Below are 24,596 nucleotides of genomic sequence, written 5' to 3'. Positions count from 1 at the left end.
TGTCATTTTCCATAGTTTTCTTTTTTCCTCGTTTCAAACAACAACAAAAAAGAGTTATAAACCACATTCTTATTTTCCATTGAGTCTAAATGTTAACCTAATAATGCATATTTATAAACCATGTATTTTTCCAATACAGAAAAAGTGTGAAATATTCTTAATGCAATTTCCATATTCGTATGTATTTATATGCATTAATGTAAAATCAATGGTCTTTTATAAAATTACTTAACTTATTTCTTACTTATCATTTCGTTCGCCTATCAACTCCTTCCAATCCTCTGTAACCTTTGACTGCTGATGCTGATACATCATCAAGTGAGGAATTCATCAGATGCATAATGGGTACAAAACTGATTTCTACTATTTTCAAATAATTACATTACATGGATGTTTCACGAGAATTCGTTAGTTTGATTGGCTAACAACAATTGCGTGTCATTCAAAAATTAACCTTCATATCAAAATGAAATGTTACCTTCTTGATGACACGTGCTTCTACAAAAAAATGCACAGGTAAATAAAAGAAAAAACTTGATAAAACTTTTTTTCATGGTCTTATTAGCGTAAAAATGTAATTATAAGAAATGAATGCTTCTATTTGTAATTTTATTGGGGTGTAAACGTGTTGATCGTGCACATTTTTAGAATACAAAATGTGCTTCGGTCAACACTTTTACACCCCAATAAAATTACAAAAAGAAGCATTCATTTCTTAAATTAAGAATAACCCGCGTACACACAAATTGATGATTTTTTTACTGATACATATTTCTCACGACAAAACATGTTAATATTACAAATAAATGTTCTTAAACAAATATTCTCGTGAAAGTTCATTTATAATATTAGTATATATGAAGCAATGAAGAATGTTATTTTGCACTCGGTGTAGTTAGCGCATTTATATATATGCATACGCAGTAATGCATGTTTAAAAGCACTCGCAGAATTTGCCATTGCATTACTACGGATGACCTCTTAAGGTCATCAAGGTCATCCTAGTAAAAACTGTTTGAACAATTAAATCGTATAGATTGCACTGCAAGATTGAATTTGACAAGGCCGGGATGTGTACAACCCCTAAGGCTCCACATTCTGTATGTGTCTATCCCAAGTCAGAAGCCTGCAATTCAGTGGTTGTTGTTTGTTGCTGTATATCATATTGTTTTTCGTTCACTGTTTTGTACATAAATCAGGCCGTTAGTTTTCTCGTTTGAATTGTTTTACATTTGTCATTTCGGGACCATTTATAGCTGACTGTGTGTCATGGGTTTTGCTCTTTGTTGAAGGCCGTACGGTGACCTATTAGTTGTTAACTTCTATGTCACTTGGTCTCTTGTGGAGAGTTGTCTCATTGGCAAACATACCAACTTCTTATTTTTATATTCGCATACTTAATCTATTCATTTTGGTCACCTTGTTCTCAAATCGTCAAAACTGCTTATCCAAGCAAAGATTATACCAGCAAGTTGAATATAGGTCCTTTCACATTAAAGAATAATAGTATTACACACAAAGTACATCCGTTATTATTTTTTCCATGTTTCCGTCTTAACTATGTTTCCCTTTCTCAAGTAGTTGTTCAAGATTTTATCATATAGATAACGAGTATTATTATTAACCAATAATGTATGTTATTTCCTGATTGTATCCGTCATTTGCTTAACTGATTCCGTTTATGCAAATGTCTGGGTTTGTAATCAAATTCCATCAAAATCTAAAAACTCTGAAAATTGTGCAATTTTCTTGAATTTCAGGCTCAACCCCATGATGACCCGCTTAGATTTTATGTTGACTCCGTTATTCAAACATGTAGACCGCTTCCGTGGTTAAATGGTAGCGTGCTCGCTTGCCTGGATTTGCTGGTTTGGTCCATAGACTGGTCAAACAAAGACCAAAAATCTCGTATATTCTGACTTGGTACACATGCAGCATTTTAGGGTAAGAGCAAAGACTGGTCGGCTATGGGAGTCGGTTCGGGAATAGTATGTCTGGTTAAGGTAGCATATTCATATAATATGTTGTGGTCCTTAATAAACATTTAATTTTAGTGCATTACATCAATCATCAATCCACCCATCAATCAATCAATCAATCAATCAATCAAGCAATCAATCAAGCAAGCAAGCAAGTAAGCAAGCAAACAAGCAAACAAGCAAGCAAGCAAGCAAACAAGCAAGCAAGCAAGCAAACAAGCAAGCAATCAAGCAAGCAAGTAAGCAAGCAAACAAGCAAACAAACAAGCAAACAAACAAACAAGCAAGCAAGCAAGCAAGCAAGCAAGCAAACAAGCAAGCAAGCAAACAAGCAAACAAGCAAACAAGCAAGCAAACAAGCAAACAAGCAAGCAAGCAAGCAAACAAGCAATCAAATCGTTTTATCTCCCTTACTTGGACACTTTCAGTTCCAAAGAGAAAAACACACTTGTCTATCAATTAATCAATCAATCAATCAAATCGTTTTGTCATCTTTACTGGAACATTTTCGGTTCCAAAGAGGAAACACACTTGTCTATACAACTTTTATAAGTTCGTGTACACATAAAGAGATACTATTATCGTCTGTGGACCACTTTAAACCTGTGCACAAAGGCTTTCGCGCGTATACAAGAATTGCTTACTTTTTTTTGGTGCAAGAGAGGCATCTCTGTACATGGTATTTGAAGATTTTTTTTTCTCGTACAGATAAAATGTCTTTCGTCTTACAAACAAATCTGATTAAAGTTCAGATCTATCACAATTTGCGTGCCTGTATTATATGAGGATAACGAAATCAGAGATCTATATTTTAATTAGATTCTCTTACCATATACTGAGCACTTTTGATCGGCTATATAAGACATCAACCATTCATCTTCTGTGGGAGCATGGATTGTTTTTAGGTTTTTACTATAAATTGGTTGGTTCTAAAATTTTTGAAAGGAAATAATTTGTTTCTGAAAGGAAGTGAAAAAAGGTTTGTTTCAATTGAAAAAAAAAGAAACATTAAGTTTGAAAAAAAATCTTGTTACTGTATGTTATTGAATATTATTAATTGTTTATCAATATAAGGTCAAAAAAATGGTTTGTCCCAAGTGGTCGGTGACTAAAGTCCCTATCGGTATCATTTGGTTAATATAGTTGTTGAAGAAGAGAACGAAATACTGGAAAACTCATGAAAGATACCTTATAATTTGTTAAGACAGATACTCGATTCGTCTTTATATGACTCATCAGCGACGCTCGAATCAAATCAATTACTACGAACTTTAAGATCATTAAAAAAACTAAATTTCGAAAGCGCTGTGCCAAATCCGGTTAAGTCCCTCTATGGCTTGGGTTAGAAAAACGTAAGTGTTCGAATGATTTTACAATTTTATGAATGTATTAAATTTACCAACAAAAAGACCGTTTAAATGATATTTCCTGTCAGCACAGGAGTGTTGACTTCCTGACTTGTTATATCCTCTGGGGCGAAAAGTCCACCAGCAGCGGTGTCTTCAATTATCATTTGGAATATTAATGTCATGTGGTTTCTTGTATGTATAAGTGCTACAAAAAACGTTTCAATTTCAAAATTCCAGTACATACTTTTTAACTTAAAAAAAAACAAAATTTCTCTATACCTTGATGACTTTTTTTCTGACATAAAAATATATTATTAAACAGCAGTATATCATGAGCGCTGGATGGGACCGTACTCGTTTATCTATTTTTGTTTACGTGTTTTTAAAGTGCTTGTGATTTGCAACATTTAAACTTTTTTAATGAAGCTCCATTTAGCTCCTCCTAACTATCCCTGTGAATTATCCTGCTTAACATTCATTAAACAATTATTGGCTCGGTTCAAGAAATACTTGCGGCCCATTTTATAAAACTAAGGGTCAAACAAAAACAGATCTTATACGAGAACCCAGTCAATATCTGTTTGTTTACGCTATTCTTAAAAAATGTCTATCACGTGATGTGACCAATGAAATCATCTAGGCGGTCAGCAGGACACTGATATGACGTGGATGTAAGCAATCATAGGTCACCATACGGCCTTCAACAATGAGCAAAACCCATACCATATATAGTCAGCTATAAAGGTTCGACTTGATAAAATGAAACAATTCATTCGGGAAAACGATTTTAACGGCCTAGATGATAACAAAAAAATTAACGAAAACACAAAAATGAAATATTTTTTATGACAAACATGAACCAACAACAACCATGCACTGAATTACCTCCCCTATCTAGGAACAGTAGCGTAACAACACAACATTACAAGCCAACCAAAGAAAGCATGTGGTCAACACATCTAGTGCCGAAATATTGCAATGGTGTTACTGATAGAAATATCATATCTAATAAAGTTAATACAATTTGTATACGTCAGAAATTATAATAAAAGCATAACAAACCATATCGTACTGAAATCAAAACAATAAAAGCTGCTTGTTCTTTTTATCATCAAGTTAAAATTCCAAAATGGTGTATATTTTTAATAGATACCCTGCATTTAATTCTTCTCGTGAATTCACTATTAAAATGAAGACACTAGAACGGAAATTTTCAATTGAAAAGTTTTTATTAGTGAAAAATAAATATCATACAAAATTTTAATTTGAATATAATCATACACATTTAGATTTATTGATTTTTTTTACAGTATGTTGGAAAGTAACACGATAACATTATTACGAATAGTGGGTTGACTGGTAGAAATCTTGATAATTTTAACTGTCAATGGAATACAAAGGTATTATGTATAGGGTCAGACATGCATTTTAGTTGAAGAGCCAAAACACGACAGGTCTCGTTAATCGGCTACTGAGATTAACTCATATGCCTTTAATAAACATTTTAATTTTCCTTGTAACCAAGTCTCTTAAGAGTTATATTTTGATTTTTATTGAAAAAGAGAGGCGTAAGATACCAAAAGGATATTCGAACTCACAGGTATAAACAAACTGACAACGACATGGCAAAAATACGAGAAACGACCCCAAAACAAACAAGTCTTCAAAACACAACATTTAAAACTAAAGTCTGAGCAACACGAACTCTATCTTGGAGCATTAAATAGTCTCATATCATCTACGGTTATTTAAGGTTGCTTTCTTTATAGTTGTAGGCTTAAGCTAGAAATAGCACAACTGTTTTTATATACTCTACCATATTTAAGAATACTTGGCTATTGAATACAGAATTGTAAAAAACAGTCAATGTAGAGAAGGATCTGTTAACCATTCCAGAGTGCCTGAAATCACCCCGGTGTTTTGGTGATGAATCGCAAACATATGAAAATTGTTGAGTATGCATTTGTTTTTATTAGGCGAATAAAATGTTACAAAGAAAAAAATATAACAAAATCTGTGTGATATCATGAATTGCATCGAATTGTCCATGAACTGCAGAAAATCGCCTCATGGAATCCCAATCCCATTCATAACAAAATGGCACGGACTCATAGTACTCGGGTTAACGTGGCTGGTCCTATCTGGTTACGGTTAAGCAGTGTGCCAATCGGATATAACTGCTAAAAACGATAAACACATTGTATATAGCGCCCTATTTTTTTTTAATATAAAAATAATGATTCAGGAAGTTATAATTCCATCCCAATCTAATTAAAATATAGATCTCTGATTTTGTTATCCTCATATGATACGAGCACACGCAGATCCAGGAATTTTAATCAGATTGAATTCCTTCCGATATATGCAGAACAATATCATAGCTCTGCCTATGTTTAAAAAAATATATTAAAACGCTGTATACTCCTAGTAAACTACATTGATGTGAATAAAAGGAGATGTGATAAAATTGAGAATGGAAATGGGGAATGTGTCAAAGAGTATACGTCAATGAGACAGCAACCCAATGGCATGAAAAACAAAGCAAGACATACATAGGAACATATAAATACGGACTTCAACAATAGATAGATGTCTACACAATATTATATGTGTCAAGCTTTATAAGAGTCTATAAAAAAGTCGAAATAGATTTTTACAAAAATATACCATCAAAGGTTAAAGTCTCAAAATGACGAAAATTAAACATAAAATAATCTGCTGGCGAGGCTCGTGTCTTAGGACAAGCACATGAACAGGTTGCGCGGTTATTATGCCCCACCTAAGGGCATAATGTTTTCCGGCCTGTGCGTCCGTCCGTTCGTTCGTCCGTCCATCTGTCCCGCTTCAGGTTAAGTTTTTGGTCCAGGTAGATTTTGATGAAGTTGAAGTCCAATCAACTTGAAACTTAGTACACATGTTCCCTATGATATGAATGCCAAATTAGAGTGTTGGCCCCAATTTCATGGTCCACTGAACATAGAAAATGATTGTGCGAGTGGTGCATGGGTGTAATATGGACACATTCTTGTTTTTCCCCTGATATCCCAACCCTGCTTTTTCAAAATTTCGAACAGTGGATAAACAAAAGGCGATATTTTCCGAACTCCTAAATTGCAGAATTTATTTTAAACGGTATCAATTCACTTTAATGGTCTCATTTTATTTTAATTATTGCTGCACAGGATTGTATGTAGCAGTCATACTTTGGTAAAGGCCGTTCTGTCATCGACAGTTCACTTCCCTTTCAGCAAGGATCAGACGCGTCAGTCTCCATATCATATGTCTGTCCGGCTGTATCGTCGACCCGACTTGCGCTCCATCATAGAAAGACTGTTCCGGTTAGGTCACATATCCTTAATATTCAATTCTTAACAGTAGCTAGACTGACGCAAAGAGGAGGTTGGCCAGGATGATCCCAGGCCACATAATCTAACCCGTATAGGCATTTTTTTTTGTATTCACCTTTAAAAGTAAGAGCGAAGACCAAAAATATGTTAATCTATACAAACAAATATTGTTTGAAAATTTAATTGCATATTTGTACTGTTTTAAATAAATAGTTTTTGTGTCGACTCATCATTCAATATGGTCACTAAAAAAAAAAAACGCATTCACGCTGAGCTACTATATAACACCAGTTGCGTCAAAATATGAAAATAAATACAATAAAAATCAATATTTTGCTCGATATTTAGCACCTCCTCGTGTAGTCTTGAATCAACATTAAATTGGTTTGGCCTGAATTAGGGTTTGGAATAGAATTTATTTCATTTCAACATATCATATGCAAATTAATATTCTTATTCGAGTTGTATGTCTTGGTGAAATTCCTAATACACCAATTAAGAAAACGTAGATTTGATTTATATAAACCTAGGAAATCTCGAATACACAATTCCTAACTATTTTTCAATATTTCCCTAATAAGGCCCCATTCAGGCAATACACGGAAGTTGTGTTAGTATGCGCCGTACTGACACTGCGCATAATATGCAAATCACCCGTGACAACAAATACGTCAGCAGGTGCCCCTTCGGTGCTGTGTGCATCAAGTAGCTCAAATTCTACCTGACTATGTTTTGATTTTGTATTGGAATGTTTACATGTGTGTATTTGGTGTCACGATGAAAACAATAGTAAATCGTAAACATTGGAATGTAAATTTTAATTGGATTATTGCATGATCACTAAAATTTTAGGATAATTATTATAAATCTGTGTAAGACGTCAGTGCCTTTAACTTAGCTCGTTTGATATCCAAAATGGACGTTCAACCTGTGGATATAGATCCAAACTTTGAGCCACAAACTAGAGTTAGGAGTAATACATGGCCATGCAGGCCACGGGAGGTTATTGCCGATGCTCAGTGTTCACCTGTGTCGGACGAATCCGTATCGGGGGATCCACAGAAACCGGAGAATTTAGGTCTAAAAACAAAATCATCTTCACGTCGCAATGCATGGGGAAATCTCTCTTACGCTGACCTAATTACTAAAGCTATTCAAAATTCACCAGAGCAGAGGTTGACCTTGTCTCAGATTTATGACTGGATGGTGCAGAATGTTCCATATTTTAAAGACAAAGGTGACAGCACCAGTTCAGCTGGCTGGAAGGTTTGTATCATTGTTTACATTTGTAAAGTTTATTTTTAATTATTAGCAAAAACACGTGGGAGACTGCGCATTGTTTACATTTTACAACTTAATGTCCACCTGTGAAATGAAGCATATAATTGGTCGGTAATTAGACTAATTATTATTATGTAATTTGTTAATTGATAATATACATGTGTATTGAACAAGGGGGTGTGTCCTATGTCAGATAAGTAATTAGATGTTGGATACTCTGAACATTATCCAACCATCTAAGATATAATGTTATACATGTACTGTGTTATTCTAAATTCAGTTTAAATATTTTGTTGCATACAGGTATTTTTTGTCCTTGATTTATATTGATGTTAATGCTGTAAAATGAATTAAAAAATGTCATGTACAATGCAGTTATTTAAAAATGTCCATAATGTATATTGAACTAACTTTAATATGCTGGTGGTAAATATTCATTTGCACATTTGTACATTTGTACATCAAAGACAGAATGGGACCAAATTTATCAAAATGAGTAATAATTAATTGTTTGGGATAATCATAATGGTTAAAATTGCTATAAATCTGCTGTGATAAAAAAAATCTCAATTTTGAATTATCATGATTATAGCAAAAGTAAGTAAACTGCAACTCTTATTTATTGACTTTTTGAGAAATCAAATGACTTGTTCCAGATTGATATCTATTTTCCAATGGAAAATCCCAGAAACAATTTGGTTTTAAAAATAGTTTTTTTTCACAGTAAATTTGTTTCTTAAATGCATTTTTACATGTATATCCCATTGGAGTAAGTGGTCCCCCCAAAAAAGAGATTGGAAACTTTTAGATGACCATTAAACAGTAACAATATCATACTGTCCATGACTTGCTTTTAACTACTGTTTCATTAAATGTATGTATATCTTATGTAATGGGGTTTTCCGTTGATTTCTCCTTTCGTCCTCTTTTGGTATTTGCTGCTAAGTGCTTGTCAGAATTTTGTATATTTTTTTAACAAAATCTTACTCACATGATGTACTTCTGTACCTCCTATTTCATTTCTTCATAGTGATGATTGATTGGGTTTAATTAGGCATGACACATGCTTTTCCATATCCACACACTCCAGTTTACATTTGCATCTGTTTCTGCTCTTAGACCTCTTAATTTTGAAAAAAAATTCTTACAATCCTCACTTAACATGCTTAATGCAAAAATGGACTTTCTCAAGCCTTCTTCTAGGAGCGCTCATTTTGTATCCTCAACTCTCTTACCCCTCCTAAGAATATTATTGATACTTTTTCAGAGTAATAACCATATAATGGTGGTGTGCACCTCCTGTTTTTTTTTTATGAATTATTTTTGGGCCTTAGGTTTATTCAAGGATATATATACAAATGTACTATTGTATCTACAACTCTTCAACATATATTTTTGCTTTTTATACAACCTGAAAAAATGTTAGGTCAGTTGGTAAGGTTTCTCTCTAAAACATACATGTATAATAAAGTATATTAGATTTTATTCTTGTGTACATTTGGCATCTTTAAGACCTGTATACTAATGAAATTATAGACTGGATGTATATACATGTTACAATGTAAGCTGTAACTTCTCTAGATCAATGTACAAAATGGCATAAAATTGTATGGTGTAAGTCATAATTTATGAATTTTTTTCTTTCTAAATTTGGATTAAGAATAAAATTTTTTTGTCGTTATAATAAAATTTAGAATGGAAATAGGGAATTGGAAATTTTGGAAATTTTGAGGACTGAGAGTAGCCTGTATTTGACTTTTGATGCGGATCACAGACTAACATTTTGAAGGGGACATAGAATGTAGGAATTTTCATCCCATTAAACCTTGGATTTATTTGTACTCGAGGAAGCTACAGTGTCCTTATAATTTTACTCTGTAATTACAAATTGCACTACAATGTAGGTCATAGTGGTAAGTTTGACTAACATGCTTAACCTCACTACATTTTGTATTCGTCTGTCCCAAGTTAAGAGTCTGTGCCAAACATTCTGAGTTTCTGTCTAACTGTCGTGCAATATGTCTCTGACCAACAACATTTTTGTCCAAATGAAAAAAAAGAATTTTATGGCTAACTTGTTAGATTCTCTTCTCTTTCAGAGATTTTTCCAGCAAAAGGATTCATATTTGATAGCCTTGAATTGTAAAGCACTTGTTCAATTGTTAAAAATGTATATTCATCTCTATCCACTGCTTCAGTATATTCACTTAGTACATGTATGACTTTAAAATAACCTTAGAATTTTCTTTATTTAGTTAGATTTTGCTACCACCATATTTGACTCAAAATCGGATGTACAATGAAAAAAAAAACCAATTGCCAGTGAAATCAGATTTTGCTCATTGTTGAAGGCCGTACAGTGACCTTTAGTTGTTAATTTCTGTGTCATTTGGTCTCTTTTGGAGAGTTGTCTCATTGGCAATCATACCACATCTTCTTATTTTTATATATGCATGTACAATGGAATGACCTTACCCGGCAACTAAGAATTTTACCATATTAGTATTTTAGTCACCACCATTGCTGTACATCAGATATGGCGATTGCAATATTAGTCAATGAAAAAGGAATTTACAATTGTAAAGTCTTTTTAATGAAGTAAACAGGTGAATTTCAAATAAATATGTAATGAAATAAATTAAGTACAACTGTAAGCTGTGGCATCACATATTTTCTTATAATGTCCCTGATCCGGACTGATACAAGCAAACGATTTGGCGGTCTGACATCAAATTTGTCTGTCAGGGGCTCGGACCCAGTGATGTTTGGCATTGACTGAAGTAGTCGGGAGCCTGTAATTCAGTGGTTGCAATTGTCATTTGTTATTGCATAGATTATATTTTTATTTTCTTTTGTACATATATCAGGCAGTTGGTTTTCTCGTTTGAGTTATTTTACATGTTCTTATGTCAGGGCATTTTATAGCTTGCTATGTGGTATTGGTTTTGCTCATTGTTGAAGGCCATACAGTGACCTATAGTTGATAACATCTACATCATTACATGTACATCATTTGGTCTCTGGTAGATAGTTGTCTCATTAGCAATCATACATTGTACCACATGTCTTTATTTTATGTGTAATTTGTTTTTAAAAAGTCTGTATAAATATAAGAAGATGTGGTATGATTGCCAATGACACAACTATCCACCAAATGACATACATGATGTAGTAAGCAACAATAGATCATCTTACGTCCTTTAACAATGAGTAAAACCCATACCACATAACCAGCTTCATGTACATGTTTAAAAGGCCCTAACATGACAATGTAAAACAATTCAAACAAGAAATATGTAATCATAATACAACAAACTGGAACTGTAATGTAGTGAGTGTCAAGAGTTCCTCTGAGTTTGGGAGAGGGGGTGGATTTCATCTTGATATTGTTGAATCTGCTGTAAACTGTGGTAAAGAGTGAGCTTTTCAATTTGAAGTTCATACCCAAAGACGTCCTAATGATTTTTAGGCTGAAAGATAGCAATTTAAGAGCTGGTGCTTGATATTTTGGTTATACATGCATGTATTTAGTACTTTATTGATGTCTCATCTGCATCCACCAATACAGAAAGAATGATGTGTATAGAATTTCTTGCCAAAGATATACAAGAACATGTAGGTTGGCTACTTGTAGGTCAGGATTTGGTCACTAGGCCAAAAGTATATTGAGTCTTGATCACCAGGTTTGGTTCCAGTGTTATCAACTAATTTTACCAGAAATTTTCCATTTATAATCTGTCAATGTTCAAAGAGGCGATAATTTTTTTTTTATCAATTCTGTTATGTCTGTGTCATACTCATGATACTTCATTGTGTACTTTGAACAAAAGAGTTAGCAACAACTACAACTTTTATTTGTTGCAGAAAAGTTTATGGTGAACAATTGCAAATCCTCATAGAAATGTTTGGTCGGAGCTCAAAAGTAGGGTCAGTTGGGAAACCTTAAAACTTTAAGACACATAATTTTTGAATGGCCTCATGTCGTTTTGCTTAATCCAATTCAGAAAGGTAAAATGAAACAGATTCATGACTCTTTATTTACTTTTGTATTTATATTTAAAAGAGTGGTCACATGTTTCCAGGTGTTTGAAAAGTACATACTTTGAGGTTTAGGTAAGAAGACTTACACATGTACATGTATAATACCACACTTTTAAAATACCTGATTACCAGATAGGTCAAATGGTATTAAAATCCTTTTCTAATAATAATCCATTCAAATGTGGATTGAAATTTAAATTATTACTATATATATATATATAATTCTGGATTCATGCCAATAGTTATATAGACACTCTTATAAATTGTAGTTATATCTATTGTAATCTTGAAATAGATACAAGTTTTTTTCAAGGTTAATGGCAATAATGTAAACTGAATAATAGGTCCTTTAAAAGGTTTGAATTATTAAACGTTGTTTAGAAGTGATCAAGTGTTTGTTTCATACAAGTACAATGTAGTGGTTGACATTTTTAGGTACCCTCACTATATCCAAAAAAAGGCAGAATTCCTATAGACATAAAGTTTCTCCTTCGATTTCCTAACCTAATTCTTGCAAAATAGTATCCAATTTTCCTTAATTTTAGGGACAAAATGTCCAAAAATTATTTGTAACCCCTGATTTTATGTGACCTTTGTAGTTACACCATTCTGAGTGTTCATTTTGATTTCTCTTCCATTACCAATTACTGTGGATTCGTTTATTTTTGATGATACTAATGCTTCTCTGACTTTAGGAAAACATGTATTTTTGTCTCGCCGGTGACGAAAGTCACAGAAAGGGAGAGATAGGGATTGCTTTTCCAACGACGGCGACATCTCCAGCTCCGGTGTCAACAATTGTTAAGTTTTCTACTTAAGTTAATTTGATAGAAACTACTGGGGATAGATCATTAATATTTACTATGAAGTTGCATTACTATCAGTACATATCAGTTTGATCCAATGACTTTGAATTAATTCACGATTTTCAATGTTAAGTTTTCTGCTGAGGTTAGATTGATAGGAACTACTTACTATAGACAACAATATTTTCTATAAAGTTACATTACTGTCTGTAACCTTTGCTGGTCCTTCCAAAAAGTTGTCAGTCCTTTTTTCATGGAAATTATGACCTTATTTGTATACGTAATATAAGATATAATAGTGGAAAAATATTAGAAAATGAAACTAAAAATACAAAAAGAAGTACTTTTGAGACATAAACATACCCGGTATGCACAAATATGTATGTTAAAGTTTTGGTTTCCTTCTGTAGTCTCTACATGTAAATGTAGGTCAGAATTTTTATATACTTTTTGTAAAAATCTGGAAAATATTGTTTAAATGAATACGGAACGAAATCTTTCATGAAATCATGAACAGACAATTGTTCTTTGTCTTATTATTAACATGTATGTAATTAATGTTCAGTTCCTTCAACGTATTGCACTGTTTTGATTTCCATGTGCCTACGGCAAACATAACCATCAACTCACTATTGAAAGTACTTCAACTGGTTTTAAAGTTTTTGTTTTCAGACCACAATAAGTAAAGATAAAACATGAAACCAGTGTCCAATGATTTGACAAACAACCGAAAGTTGACAGAACAAACCTCAATAACCATTTTAGTCTGTACCAATGTTTTTATTGCGGATCTTCATTATATTGCCAGATTAGTGCTACTGTAGATTCATTTATTTTCGGAAATGTTTTTTTGTATATTGGTGAATATTTAAATTCATGGTTTTGCCAAAATCTGTTTACAAACCTTATAAATTTATTCTTCATTGACATTTAATGGTTAGTGTGTACTCAGGAAAACAACGAAAATTGCCAGGTATCCCACAAATAATAATGAATCTGCAGTTTTCAGAGAATGACTTAAATATGAATATAGCGTTTCAAGCTGAGGCCCCCAAAATACAAAATGTATGTATGAAAATAAACTCCTCTGAAGTTTGCAATTGCCATACATTTTGATTTAGAAATTACCATACATGGGACTATTTAAAAGTCCTGAGAGTATTATTTTCATGTATGCCTATATACAACCACTAGATTATGAGATTTGATGTCACTTGTCTTTTGTTAGGTGACCTATATACCCAATCATGTCACTGTTAAGTGGTTACACATTTACAAGGAAATGTATACATGTATGTTAAGGGGTACACATATATACAATGTAGGTCATGTGATATTTTGCAATTTGAAACTTTGTAGCTTTAATTTGCTACAACAATCATGACAAACGGCAGTTTTACCTGGTTTAAAAAAAGTAATAGTAAGGTATTGTGCATGTAGTACAAGGAAGCTTAGATTTTGAGTGTTAAATACTAAAGTTTTAAGGAAGCTAGGTACATGTAACTTTGAAGTGACTACTAAGGGTGATATCAATTTTAAAACTTTTCAAAAGTCTGACTTTCAGTGTTTCCCTGAGTAGAACCCTATTAAGTTTAAAGTTGAATTTCAGAAGGTCAAAAGGTCAATTGGTCGGATTCTAAATATACATGTAACTGTTCATAGTATGAAATTTTTAAAAATCTTGGTTTCTACCTGAAGATGAAATCTCTCAACTATGGCCTTTAGTTTTTCAGGAAAATTTTGATAGACATGAACTCCAGACTTGCAGTCTGTGATGGGTTAACCTGGACTATAGGAACCCCTGGCTTCAAAACCCAGGACTCGAAATAGAGTTTCTGAATACAAGGCTCTGGAGAAAGCATTTATAACTCACCACTGTTGTGTTAAAGTTGAAATTTCATCAGAGTATGAAATCTCTTAAACTATTGGACGTTTACCCAATACGTGGTGAGTTAGCCATGGTAAGGGAAACTCTACCAATTTTATGCCCCCGCCGTAGCAGAGGGGGCATTATGTTTTACCCTTGTCCGTTTGTATGTCCGTCCATACGTCCCGAAATTGGTTTCCGTTCTCTAACAAGTTTGCCTCAACCAAATGTTATGAAACTTATACACAATGCTTATTACCACAAAACACAGATTAAGTTTGAATTTGGGTGGCATCACTTTTACCTTTCTAGAGTTATGCCCCTTTACAAATGGAAAAATTGCTGAATTTTTCATTTCTGTTCTGTAACTAAAGTTTGCCTCAACCAAATGTTATGAAACTTATACACAAAGCTTATTACCACAAAACACAGATCAAGTTTGAATTTGGGTGGCATCACTTTTACCATTATTGATTTATGTACCTACAATTTATATAACATATGCAAATGAGGGCATCATCTGTGTCCCATGGACACATTCCCCATTTATTTTTTAAGTGAGGATAAAACTTTGTGAAATTTTTAACAATGTTATTGGTATGAGCCTTGCTTTCGCTCAGTAAATGATTGGTTCAGGGAGCACCATCTGTTAGCATTGCAAACATCTACTTGTATTTGGTTTAAATGGTATTTGAAAGTTATTTCTATTTAATTTTCTTGTTGAATAAGAAAAATCAGTCATGCAAAAGTGTAAATATGTATTTTAGTGATGAATTATGTAAACTGCTGTTCCAATCAAAGTGGAAACTCATAGGCTTAGTAAATGTGTACTAGGTGTCAGCCATTAAGTTTTGGCGATTCCATAGGATATATTTTATGTCACTGAATTTTGTCAGATTTTTTTTATGGCTAAATATATAATCGAGAGGAGTGTGCAAGTTCCCTATTACCCATTTGTCAGAGGCTATAAAAAGTTTTATTGGACTTTCCCATCAGTATTTCGCATGGAACTATTTCTATGTTATATTTTTGGTCTGAAAATGAATAAATGCCAGACCTGACCACTGTCCTCACACATTTTGATGTTTGTAAGGTGATCTATGGAATTCCCAGGTTGTGCAATATTGACACATTTTATTGATTTCAACTGATCTCTTGCTAACATATTTGTGACATTTTAGTTGAGAAATTGGTACCATTTAGGAGCTTGATTAATTTAATCAGGTTCTCTTCTTGGAAAAATAAATATTAAGGAACAAGAAATAAGTTTATATAAAAACACAATTGATAATTGCTGAGGCTAATAGGAACATGTACTTTGGTATTATTAATATTATAAGGAAATTTTGGCATTTCAAGGTTGAGGCTACAAAAAATATAAACATAAGCTAATTAGAGAGAATTGCAACAAGTGAGCATTTTGAGAGAGCTGGTGATGGGGGGAAAGAAAAATGATGGACAGACAGCTGACGGTAATTAGAGCTGAGGGTGGAGAGACAGTTAAATGAAGGTGTAGAAATACGTGTAGATGGAAGAAATGAGAGATCTGAAGCTCAAAGAAGAGTTGTAGACAGAAATAAAGAGGTTGAGGAAAAATCTGAAATTTTATGTTATCTTTGAATAAGATAGACTTTATTAAATCCTAATTCTGATAATGACATCTTTTAAAATGTGTTCCTTTACCTTAGCCAATAGCTTTCAATTACTGCAAGTACTCAGAATCCAGGATATTCAACCTATCAACGTTTTCCTGGGGTTGGGAACTCTCCCTTTTCTTGCTGTAATTTGCATGTTTTGGATATGGGACCATAACAAAATACCTGGCCAAATATCATGAATATGTATAATTCAAGTTTTGCTAGACCTATTGTTAACCTACTTTTTTGGTTAAATTAGAGACAGTGTAAGAGTTTGTGCTTACTAATGACTTATAACTTACTGTCAGTCATGTGATTCCTTTTTGGGCTTTTTTTAAAAACAAATTGTAGCACGTTTTAATAACTTCAGTCAGAATGAGTCCAGAAAAAAAAATCTTGAAACTGTAATCTTTTTCCAAAATAAACATCCCTTGACATGGATATGTATCCCTGAACAATTTAATTTTTTTTTTTTTATCCATTTGTGTAACCAAAATTAAAGTTATAAAGTAAACATGTGATATCAAACTGATTCATTATCCTAGGAAACAAGTATTACTTTCTAAATTATATCTGGTGATGTTGCTGCCATTACTATAAATAGTAAGAAATGTAATTATCTCTTCAACAATGGAATCACAGAGGTTGTCATTTGAGAATCATCCAGATTAAAAAAAACCACAGCAGGACCACCCTTATAAATTTATAATATAAATAAAAATTAAAAGCAATACTGACATGACTGATTACTAATAGATTTGGCCTATGCCTATGGATCAAGTTTTGCGAAGGATTACCATTTCTTTATAATCAAACATTGACAACCTTCCTTTTTTTCCCCCATTCTCCCAGGTTTCTTGATTATGTTTTATTTTATTAATTTTTTTGTTAAATTCCTTATTTAAGCAAGTTTTCATTTTGAAATTTTTGTATGTGTACACAACAGCAATTTTATTGATGGGTTGCTTATAGCCTGGAACCCTCCAATCATTCAGGGAAAATACAAACTCTCTCAATCTTATTGTGGGAATCAGACACAGGCTGACATATATAGAACATACAGTGGTATTTTTATGTAGGATGTAGTTATTTTATAAAAGGATGAAGTGATTGATACCTACTGGAATTAATGTAAATACTAAAAATCCGAAATTAAATACTTAAACAGGTCAGCCTGTAATTCAGTAGTTGTATTTGGTTGCTGTCTGTCATATTTGTTTTTCGTTTATTGTTTTGTCATGAATAAGACCATTGGGTATTTTTGTCTCGCCTTGACAGGAAAATTGGTCCTATCTCATCTGTTTAGGAGGAATGTTGTTCATAGGGTTGACTATTAGGAGTGATATCAAATTTTTAACACCTGATGAGTCTTGATGGTATCCAATGTTGCATTGAAAAATTCTTTTCGCCTGAACATGCAGAAACAGCTATACTTGGATTCAAAAGATTCTAAGAGACTAAAAATGGTATTTTAATAAATTAATTAGATTTGTATTCAAAAGCAATACAGCAGGTAGACAAAATTAAACATTATAATGACAAGTTATGACAATATAAGTATACATACATGTATTGTAAGATATCTATATATAGCAGAGTGTGACATTAATAATATGATTAGTAAGTATTTACAACATTACATAATACAGATTTTTTTTGGCATTTAACAAAATTATCCAGAATTATTAAGTGATGTCAATATGTTATATAAATACCGTTAATATTATGTGTAGATCTCAGACAAATGAATGCATGCTCCTTGGAACTTTCATGGATCCAGGTGTTGAGGTAAGAAAAAGGGGGGTGGGGGGTTGCAAGGGGAATGGGGATGTAAAGTATGATGCCTCATATTAGGAGAGTACCATGCTCTCTAGATTTAAAAGAATCCTTGGACTAACTCAACATACCAAATATTTTCTGTGACAGTTCAAATTTCTACATTTTATCCCAGGTCAACCTTTTTTGCAGATTCTACCTAATTTATTGATTAAAAGTTTTTACCTGCTTCGTTGAAGGCAGAAGCAGATCTAGTAACCCCTTTTATCTGTCCGTCCATCTTTCAGTCGTCCATCTTTCAGTGCCAAAGAAAATTTTCGTCAAAGTTTTTTTGGCTTCAATTAAAGTGAATGATGTAATATTTGGCCTGCAGATTTATAATGTTGAGCTGTAGCAAGTAAGCAATTTTAACATCTGCCATATCCACTTCCTGTTTGTCGATAGTTTGAAATTTTACATCACTCATTGTACAAAGAAAATTTTCGTCAAAGTTTTCTTGACTCCTCTTGAAGTGAATGTTTCAATATTTGGTCTACAGCTTTATAATGTCGAGGTGTAGCAAGTAAGCAATATTCAAATCTGTCATGTAGCCACTTGCAGTTTGCAAATTTTACAACACTCAAGGAAAATTGTCGTCAAAGTTTCCTTGGCTCCTTTTAAAGGAAATGATTTAACATTTGGTCTGCAGCTTGAAAATTTTGAGTTATACGGAGTAAGCAATTTTTCAATCGGCATTAAGCCACTTCCTGTTGATGATAGTTTGAAATTTTACAACACTTAAATTGTACAACAAAAATTTTCACCAAAGTTTTATTTGCTTTTATCATGTTTATGAAAGGGAATGATTTAATATTTGGTCTGCAGAAGTAAAATCTGCCTTATTTGTAGCCACTTCCTGTTTGATGATAGTTTGAAATTCTCATTTTACAAGGAAAATTTTTGTCAAAGTTTTCTTGGTGTCAGTGAAAGGGAATTCGAATGGTCTGTTATGCTTCAGTATACATGTTACCTCAATCAATTGCATGCAGTAACGCAGGTCCTGACCTGGTATTGGTCTTGTTCAAATTGTTCTTGTCCTCAATATTCATGAATATTTTCTGTTTGACGTTCAACAATTTACTACCCTTACTGCAAGTATTAACAACAAATATACATATATATATACAGTTGTAGGTTGAAACTTATGTATAATAGAGCAGATGAAAATGGACATTTCATGTATATTCAAATTTCATTTTATGGACTGCAGATCAGTGTGTACAATTTGTGGTTAGATATCCACAATTCAGTGTTTTATGTAAATGTATATTAGGGTCGATTTAACTTCAATTTCTACAAAATGTAGTCATTCGAAGTACATAAAGATGAAGAGATATAAAAATGATTTGAAATGAGTACAAAAGAAATCTGAAGAATATGAGTAAATTATATTTTTTTATGAATCTTACCATGTAGTTTGGAAAGAGTCCAGGTATGGAATTGAAATCAATGTCTTGTTATATTATTTAATTGTGTTGCACACCATGCATATTTCACCATGTTCACAGTTTGTTGACCTGTCATTACCTGTTGAATAAGTTATAAGGTTAAATGTAGAAGTAAGAACAATTGTGGAAAACGTTTTTTAATTGATTTTATAACTATTCTTATAGTTAATTGACATAATATACATTGCCCAGAGGCATTATCAATTTTGTACAACTACACAATATTATAACAGTTGGAATGGGTTTATGTGTACATGTATATACCGTATATATATCCAAAACTCTGTATTTTCTAATTGCAATCAGAATTCTGTTCATAGACCATTTTATAACTAATTTATAATATCCACATTCATGTAGGGGTAGAATGCTGCATTCATCTTGTCCTTTTGTTTGTCCATCTATCAGTCTGTATTATGGAAAGATTTGATATTTGGTCTAAAACTTTAGAAGCAAACAATGTATCGTTTAAATGGTTTTAAGATCTGCCAGGCAGTCACTTTCATAGTTTGAAATTTTTGTCAATATCTATCATTAAACTAATAAGGATATACTCTGAACGACGTCACGTGCAACATCTTGTTCTGATTGTTTATTCCGTGTACAAATGTAAATACTTTTTAATTTGCAAGACTTTGCATTTTATTTCTTAGTGCAAATAACATTTCAGGGTCCACAAATTGTAATTGTCAAAATTTCACACCAGTGTTTGTTGAAAAATGTCAATCTTTCACCAAGAAAAAGGGGGGTCATGCTTAATTGGCCTCTAAGTCTGAAAAAAAAAAAAAAAAAAAAAATAGAACATCATTTGATCTAATTGAATGTTTGAGCGCAAGTTTCCTCATACCTTCTCCATTTATTATGACAATCTCTTTGTGATATAAAAGGATGAAATGTTGTAAACTTGACATCTGACACTTCATAAGTCAGTTGCTTCTCTGCATTTTATTTTCACAAGTCTACAAGACTAATTTCAATTTTAACATGATAGTGACAGCACTTGAGGTGAGATCCAAATTATCCTGAAAAATTCCATGAAATGGAAGTTCAAACATTTTTATGCCCCACCTACAAAATAAGGGGAATTGTGTTTTCCAGTTTGCTCCTTTGTTGGTTCGTCTGTACGTATCTGGTTCAAGATTTTGGTCAAGCCAGTTGACCATGAAGTTGTGGTCACAACAACTTGAAATCGAATAAATATATTCATTATTATGTGACTTTTGAAAAATATATATATGCCAAATTAGAGTTTTGACCCAGATCTTTTAGTTCACTGAACAGGGAAATGTAAAAGTTATTCAGTTATTTTGCTTCACAAAAAGATTAAAAAGTTGTTTGATTTTGTGAAGGCTGGTAGTGAAGGACCCATTTTAATGGGGCTGGGGGCGTTTTCTGTCCATTATAGTGATTTTCAAATAAATGTCTTGTCTGGGATCATAGTCAAGGGCTGTTTTTGGCATTGCCTTTTAAATTCAGCATCAACATGGTTAAAATTTGTGAGTTCATTGGGCTCACAAACAGACATATCTCTGTTGACAGTTTATTTTCTTTCAAGGTAAAATCATTTCTGATATAAAAAAAAATATGTTGTAATGATGAAATTGTGTAGGATAAAATGTACTTGTGGTGGCCTTGCCAACAGAATTAGTATCTCATTAATCATTGTCATGTCATTTAAAGATTTCCCTACTGTTTTATCTCAATGTAAAAATGTCTCCTTGAATGAACAAAAAAAACTTAGATTCATAGCCAAGATGAGGATGGCTATTATTTTTTATATAAATTTTGCTTGGCTCAATCATTTTGTCAATTAATGATATAAGTAAACAGAGCTCCAGATAAGCTGCGTATTTGCGTGATCACGCAATACAAATAATTAAAAACCCAATGCAATTGCCCATTGCAGGGTTCAAAAACCCAATTCATTCAAAGGAAACCCAATTATATGCCAAAACCATGAGTTCTTAACGCTTTTATTCGCTATCGTTTGCGTTATTTACCCTTATCTGATTACAGTCGTCGCGTAAATCTATTTTTATAATATTTATAATTGGAAATGTCCTTTCGTTCTAAAAATAGAGCCCTGCATCAAGTAGCCGAAATGGGCCCCTGTTGGAATTTTCCGTTGCTCAAAAGGTACACGTGTTTATGAAAACATTTCGATCTTCTCTGCGTTTATCCAATCAGCGTTTGTCTTGTTGTCATATTTTTTTCGAATTGCTCGGGATTTATCATAACATACAATGAATTAAAACGAAAGTAAATATCCGATAAAAATATTGAATAGAAGCATGTTTTCAGCTTCTTTTTGATACTTTAGGGAAAGTTATTATGATGATTACAAGACCCGTTTGCGTACCTTAACGAGAACATTGCTAGAACGATAAACACGGGTTTTTGTCAAGAACGAAATCAGTTGGAAAAAGTGAAAGGCCAAATCAATTATGACATGATATATGTAGTTGGAAAGCATCAGAAACCAAAAGTTCTAATCAGCTGGGACAACTTAACCCAGATTTATGTAAATTAAATTAAACAAAAACATTCAAGTATAGTTTTAGTTTATATATTATTTTTTTCATTTTAGTTGATGAGTGAATACACATATCCGTTTTTTACGTCAATGCATCTTGACACTTTCTTTGTTTTGGTCTTATTGTTCTGTATGCTTATGATAGTTGCTTTATTGGCAAGTGCAGTTTAACATTGTCATTTATTTATTTGATGTTGCAGAATTATTTGTAAATTTAACTCTGTAAATTTAAGTTGAATGTGGTCTCCGTCATTAAACCTATAAACCTGGTCAAGGTTTATCTTAAATCTGGGAACTACTTATTATTTTTATTAAAAAGTAGATCTGGCAAATAGGTGAAAGGACTGGCAAAACTTTCTTACAGCACCTAAATTTCACATATATTACATAAAAATCTAAACACTTAGCCACGCCTACCCCAACTAAACTGTAGGGTGATCATATGGGATCTAGAAAGGTAATTAGTAACTGTCCAACTAGTGACACCAGCTGCAGTTTATATAAGTTGTGAGAAAATACAAAACTGGCAGAACGTTTAAAATCGGACACAAATTAAACGTACAATTGCTTGTCAGTGAATAACCAAATAAAACAGCTTAGCTGCTAGCATATATACAAAGAAAGAAACACATTTAAGATGGAAAAACATCTGCATGGGGTTGATATAATGTGATTATAACATGCCTAAACATTCAATATTGTGTTGATGAAAAAACCCAATACATTAAGGAGCTTGGTGGTGAAAAATCCAATTTGATATTTGCTTGAGGGGTGAATTGGAATTGATAATGCAATTTAAAAACTTTATCACCCAATTACATAAAAAAATGGTGGGTAAAAACCCCAATTTGTGAATTCTTATCTGGAGCTCTGAGTAAAAGAGTATTTTGTGGTTCATATGCAATGAGTTGGTTCACTAAGGATTTTAAGATTGAGGCAGTCATATATGGTGAATTGAGATTCAATCAAAGTACTGTAAATTCAGAAATTATTGCGAAAAATGCGACAGGGTTATAATTGCAATAATTTAAACATGCATTTTGAAATTTTTTATATGAATTAAACAGGATTTTTCTCAATATCGCAAAAATTAAAATCGCATTTTAGTCTAAAATGACAAAATCGCAATAATAAATGCACGCAATAATTTCTGAATTTACAGTAACAGTTTTGTTGTGAAATGATATATTCCTGCAAAAGGAAAATTCTTGGGTTATACAATATTTTTTTGGGGTTTCATAAGATGGAAAATGCTCTCATTTCTGTTATGTCACATTGAACAAACATTGATTTATGAATTAAAGGTGGGTTTCAAAAAAAGAGAGAAAAGGGGGGGGGGGGAATAAAGGGTGTTGCAATCTTGTTTTCATGTGATTTGAAAAGAAAATTGTGAAGAATGGGGATTTCAGTAGTTCTGCTCCCCCTTTGGATTTGCAAATGTTTACATAATATAATTAGAGTTTCTTATTTGCTGAAATGTGACAATATACACACACACACACACACCAGTCTTTTCAGCATCTGTTCATAGTTTATATCAAAGACAGTTGTCATTCTCTGTTGAAACTTGTAGAAGAAAAATGGAAGGGGTCAGTCATTCACTGATAAAAGAGATTTTTAACATTAACTTTTATCTAATCTTCCTGTGTTGACCTTTAAATGACCATTGTAGCAAGAAAAGTTGGCAGGTGAATGTGTGAATGGTCATTATCACCAAAACCAGATTTATCAATAAGCAGATTTGCCCATTGAAAGTTTAAATTATACAGTCATAAGCTATGACATAATATGGAAATCAATAAAAAAAGGTTAAATATATAGATGGTATATATATTTTACGAAAACTAAATGGTAATGAAGAATATTTGATATATTTTACAGATAAATGTTCAACTTTGTTACTGGATGAGGGAGGGGGAGGGGATGTGGGTGTCATTTTGGTATTCTGTAGTTCTTTGGGTCATTTTTCTCTATAATATATTTTGCCCATAATTCTCTGTTCTTTATGTTTTAGCTAGCACCCCATTATTCTCTATTCTTTATATTTTTGGTCCATTTTTATCTTCATTTTGACCATTATTCTCTATTCTGTAAACCCAAAGCAGACCCTTTTGTATTGCTTTAGAATGATCTCTTCTTAAGTTTTTGATACAATTCACTCCAAAAAGTGTAAACATAAGCTTTTAAGTACAGTGAAAGCTGTTTTAAGAGACAACGTAAGGGAGAGTAAAAGAGTGGTCTCATAATACATTTGGTCTTTTATATAGGTTCAATCTATATGAAATCCACTACAGAGTCATTAGTATAACCCTGACAGTTCATGACAAAAAAAGAAAGGTATTCCTAGATTTAATACTCAATCACGATCTGAGTTACCTTTTTTTCAAATCAATATGTTTGGAACAAGCTTAGGAATGTTTAGCCTCAAATAAACCAGTTTGTAAAGGATTGAAATGAAATCAAGATATGCATTTCAGGACAAAATATGAGAAA

The 24,596-nt window shown here is 32.6% G+C and overlaps 1 protein-coding gene across 1 annotated transcript in view; it reads left to right on the top strand.

Annotated features, from left to right (window-relative positions):
* Nucleotides 1–7,345: 7,345 nt before the first annotated feature.
* LOC127724667 (forkhead box protein O-like) overlaps nucleotides 7,346–24,596 on the top strand; it is a 31,319-nt gene continuing 14,068 nt past the window's right edge. The window contains exon 1 of the mRNA XM_052231704.1: nucleotides 7,346–7,941. Within this exon, the coding sequence (XP_052087664.1) occupies nucleotides 7,591–7,941 (351 nt within the window). The 5' untranslated portion in view covers nucleotides 7,346–7,590. The remainder of the gene's footprint in view (nucleotides 7,942–24,596) is intronic.

This window comes from Mytilus californianus, unplaced genomic scaffold (assembly GCF_021869535.1).
Source record: "Mytilus californianus isolate M0D057914Y unplaced genomic scaffold, xbMytCali1.0.p SCAF_14, whole genome shotgun sequence".
Classification (NCBI taxonomy): Eukaryota; Metazoa; Mollusca; class Bivalvia; order Mytilida; family Mytilidae; genus Mytilus; species Mytilus californianus.
This window is presented reverse-complemented; position numbering and strand designations above follow the sequence as displayed.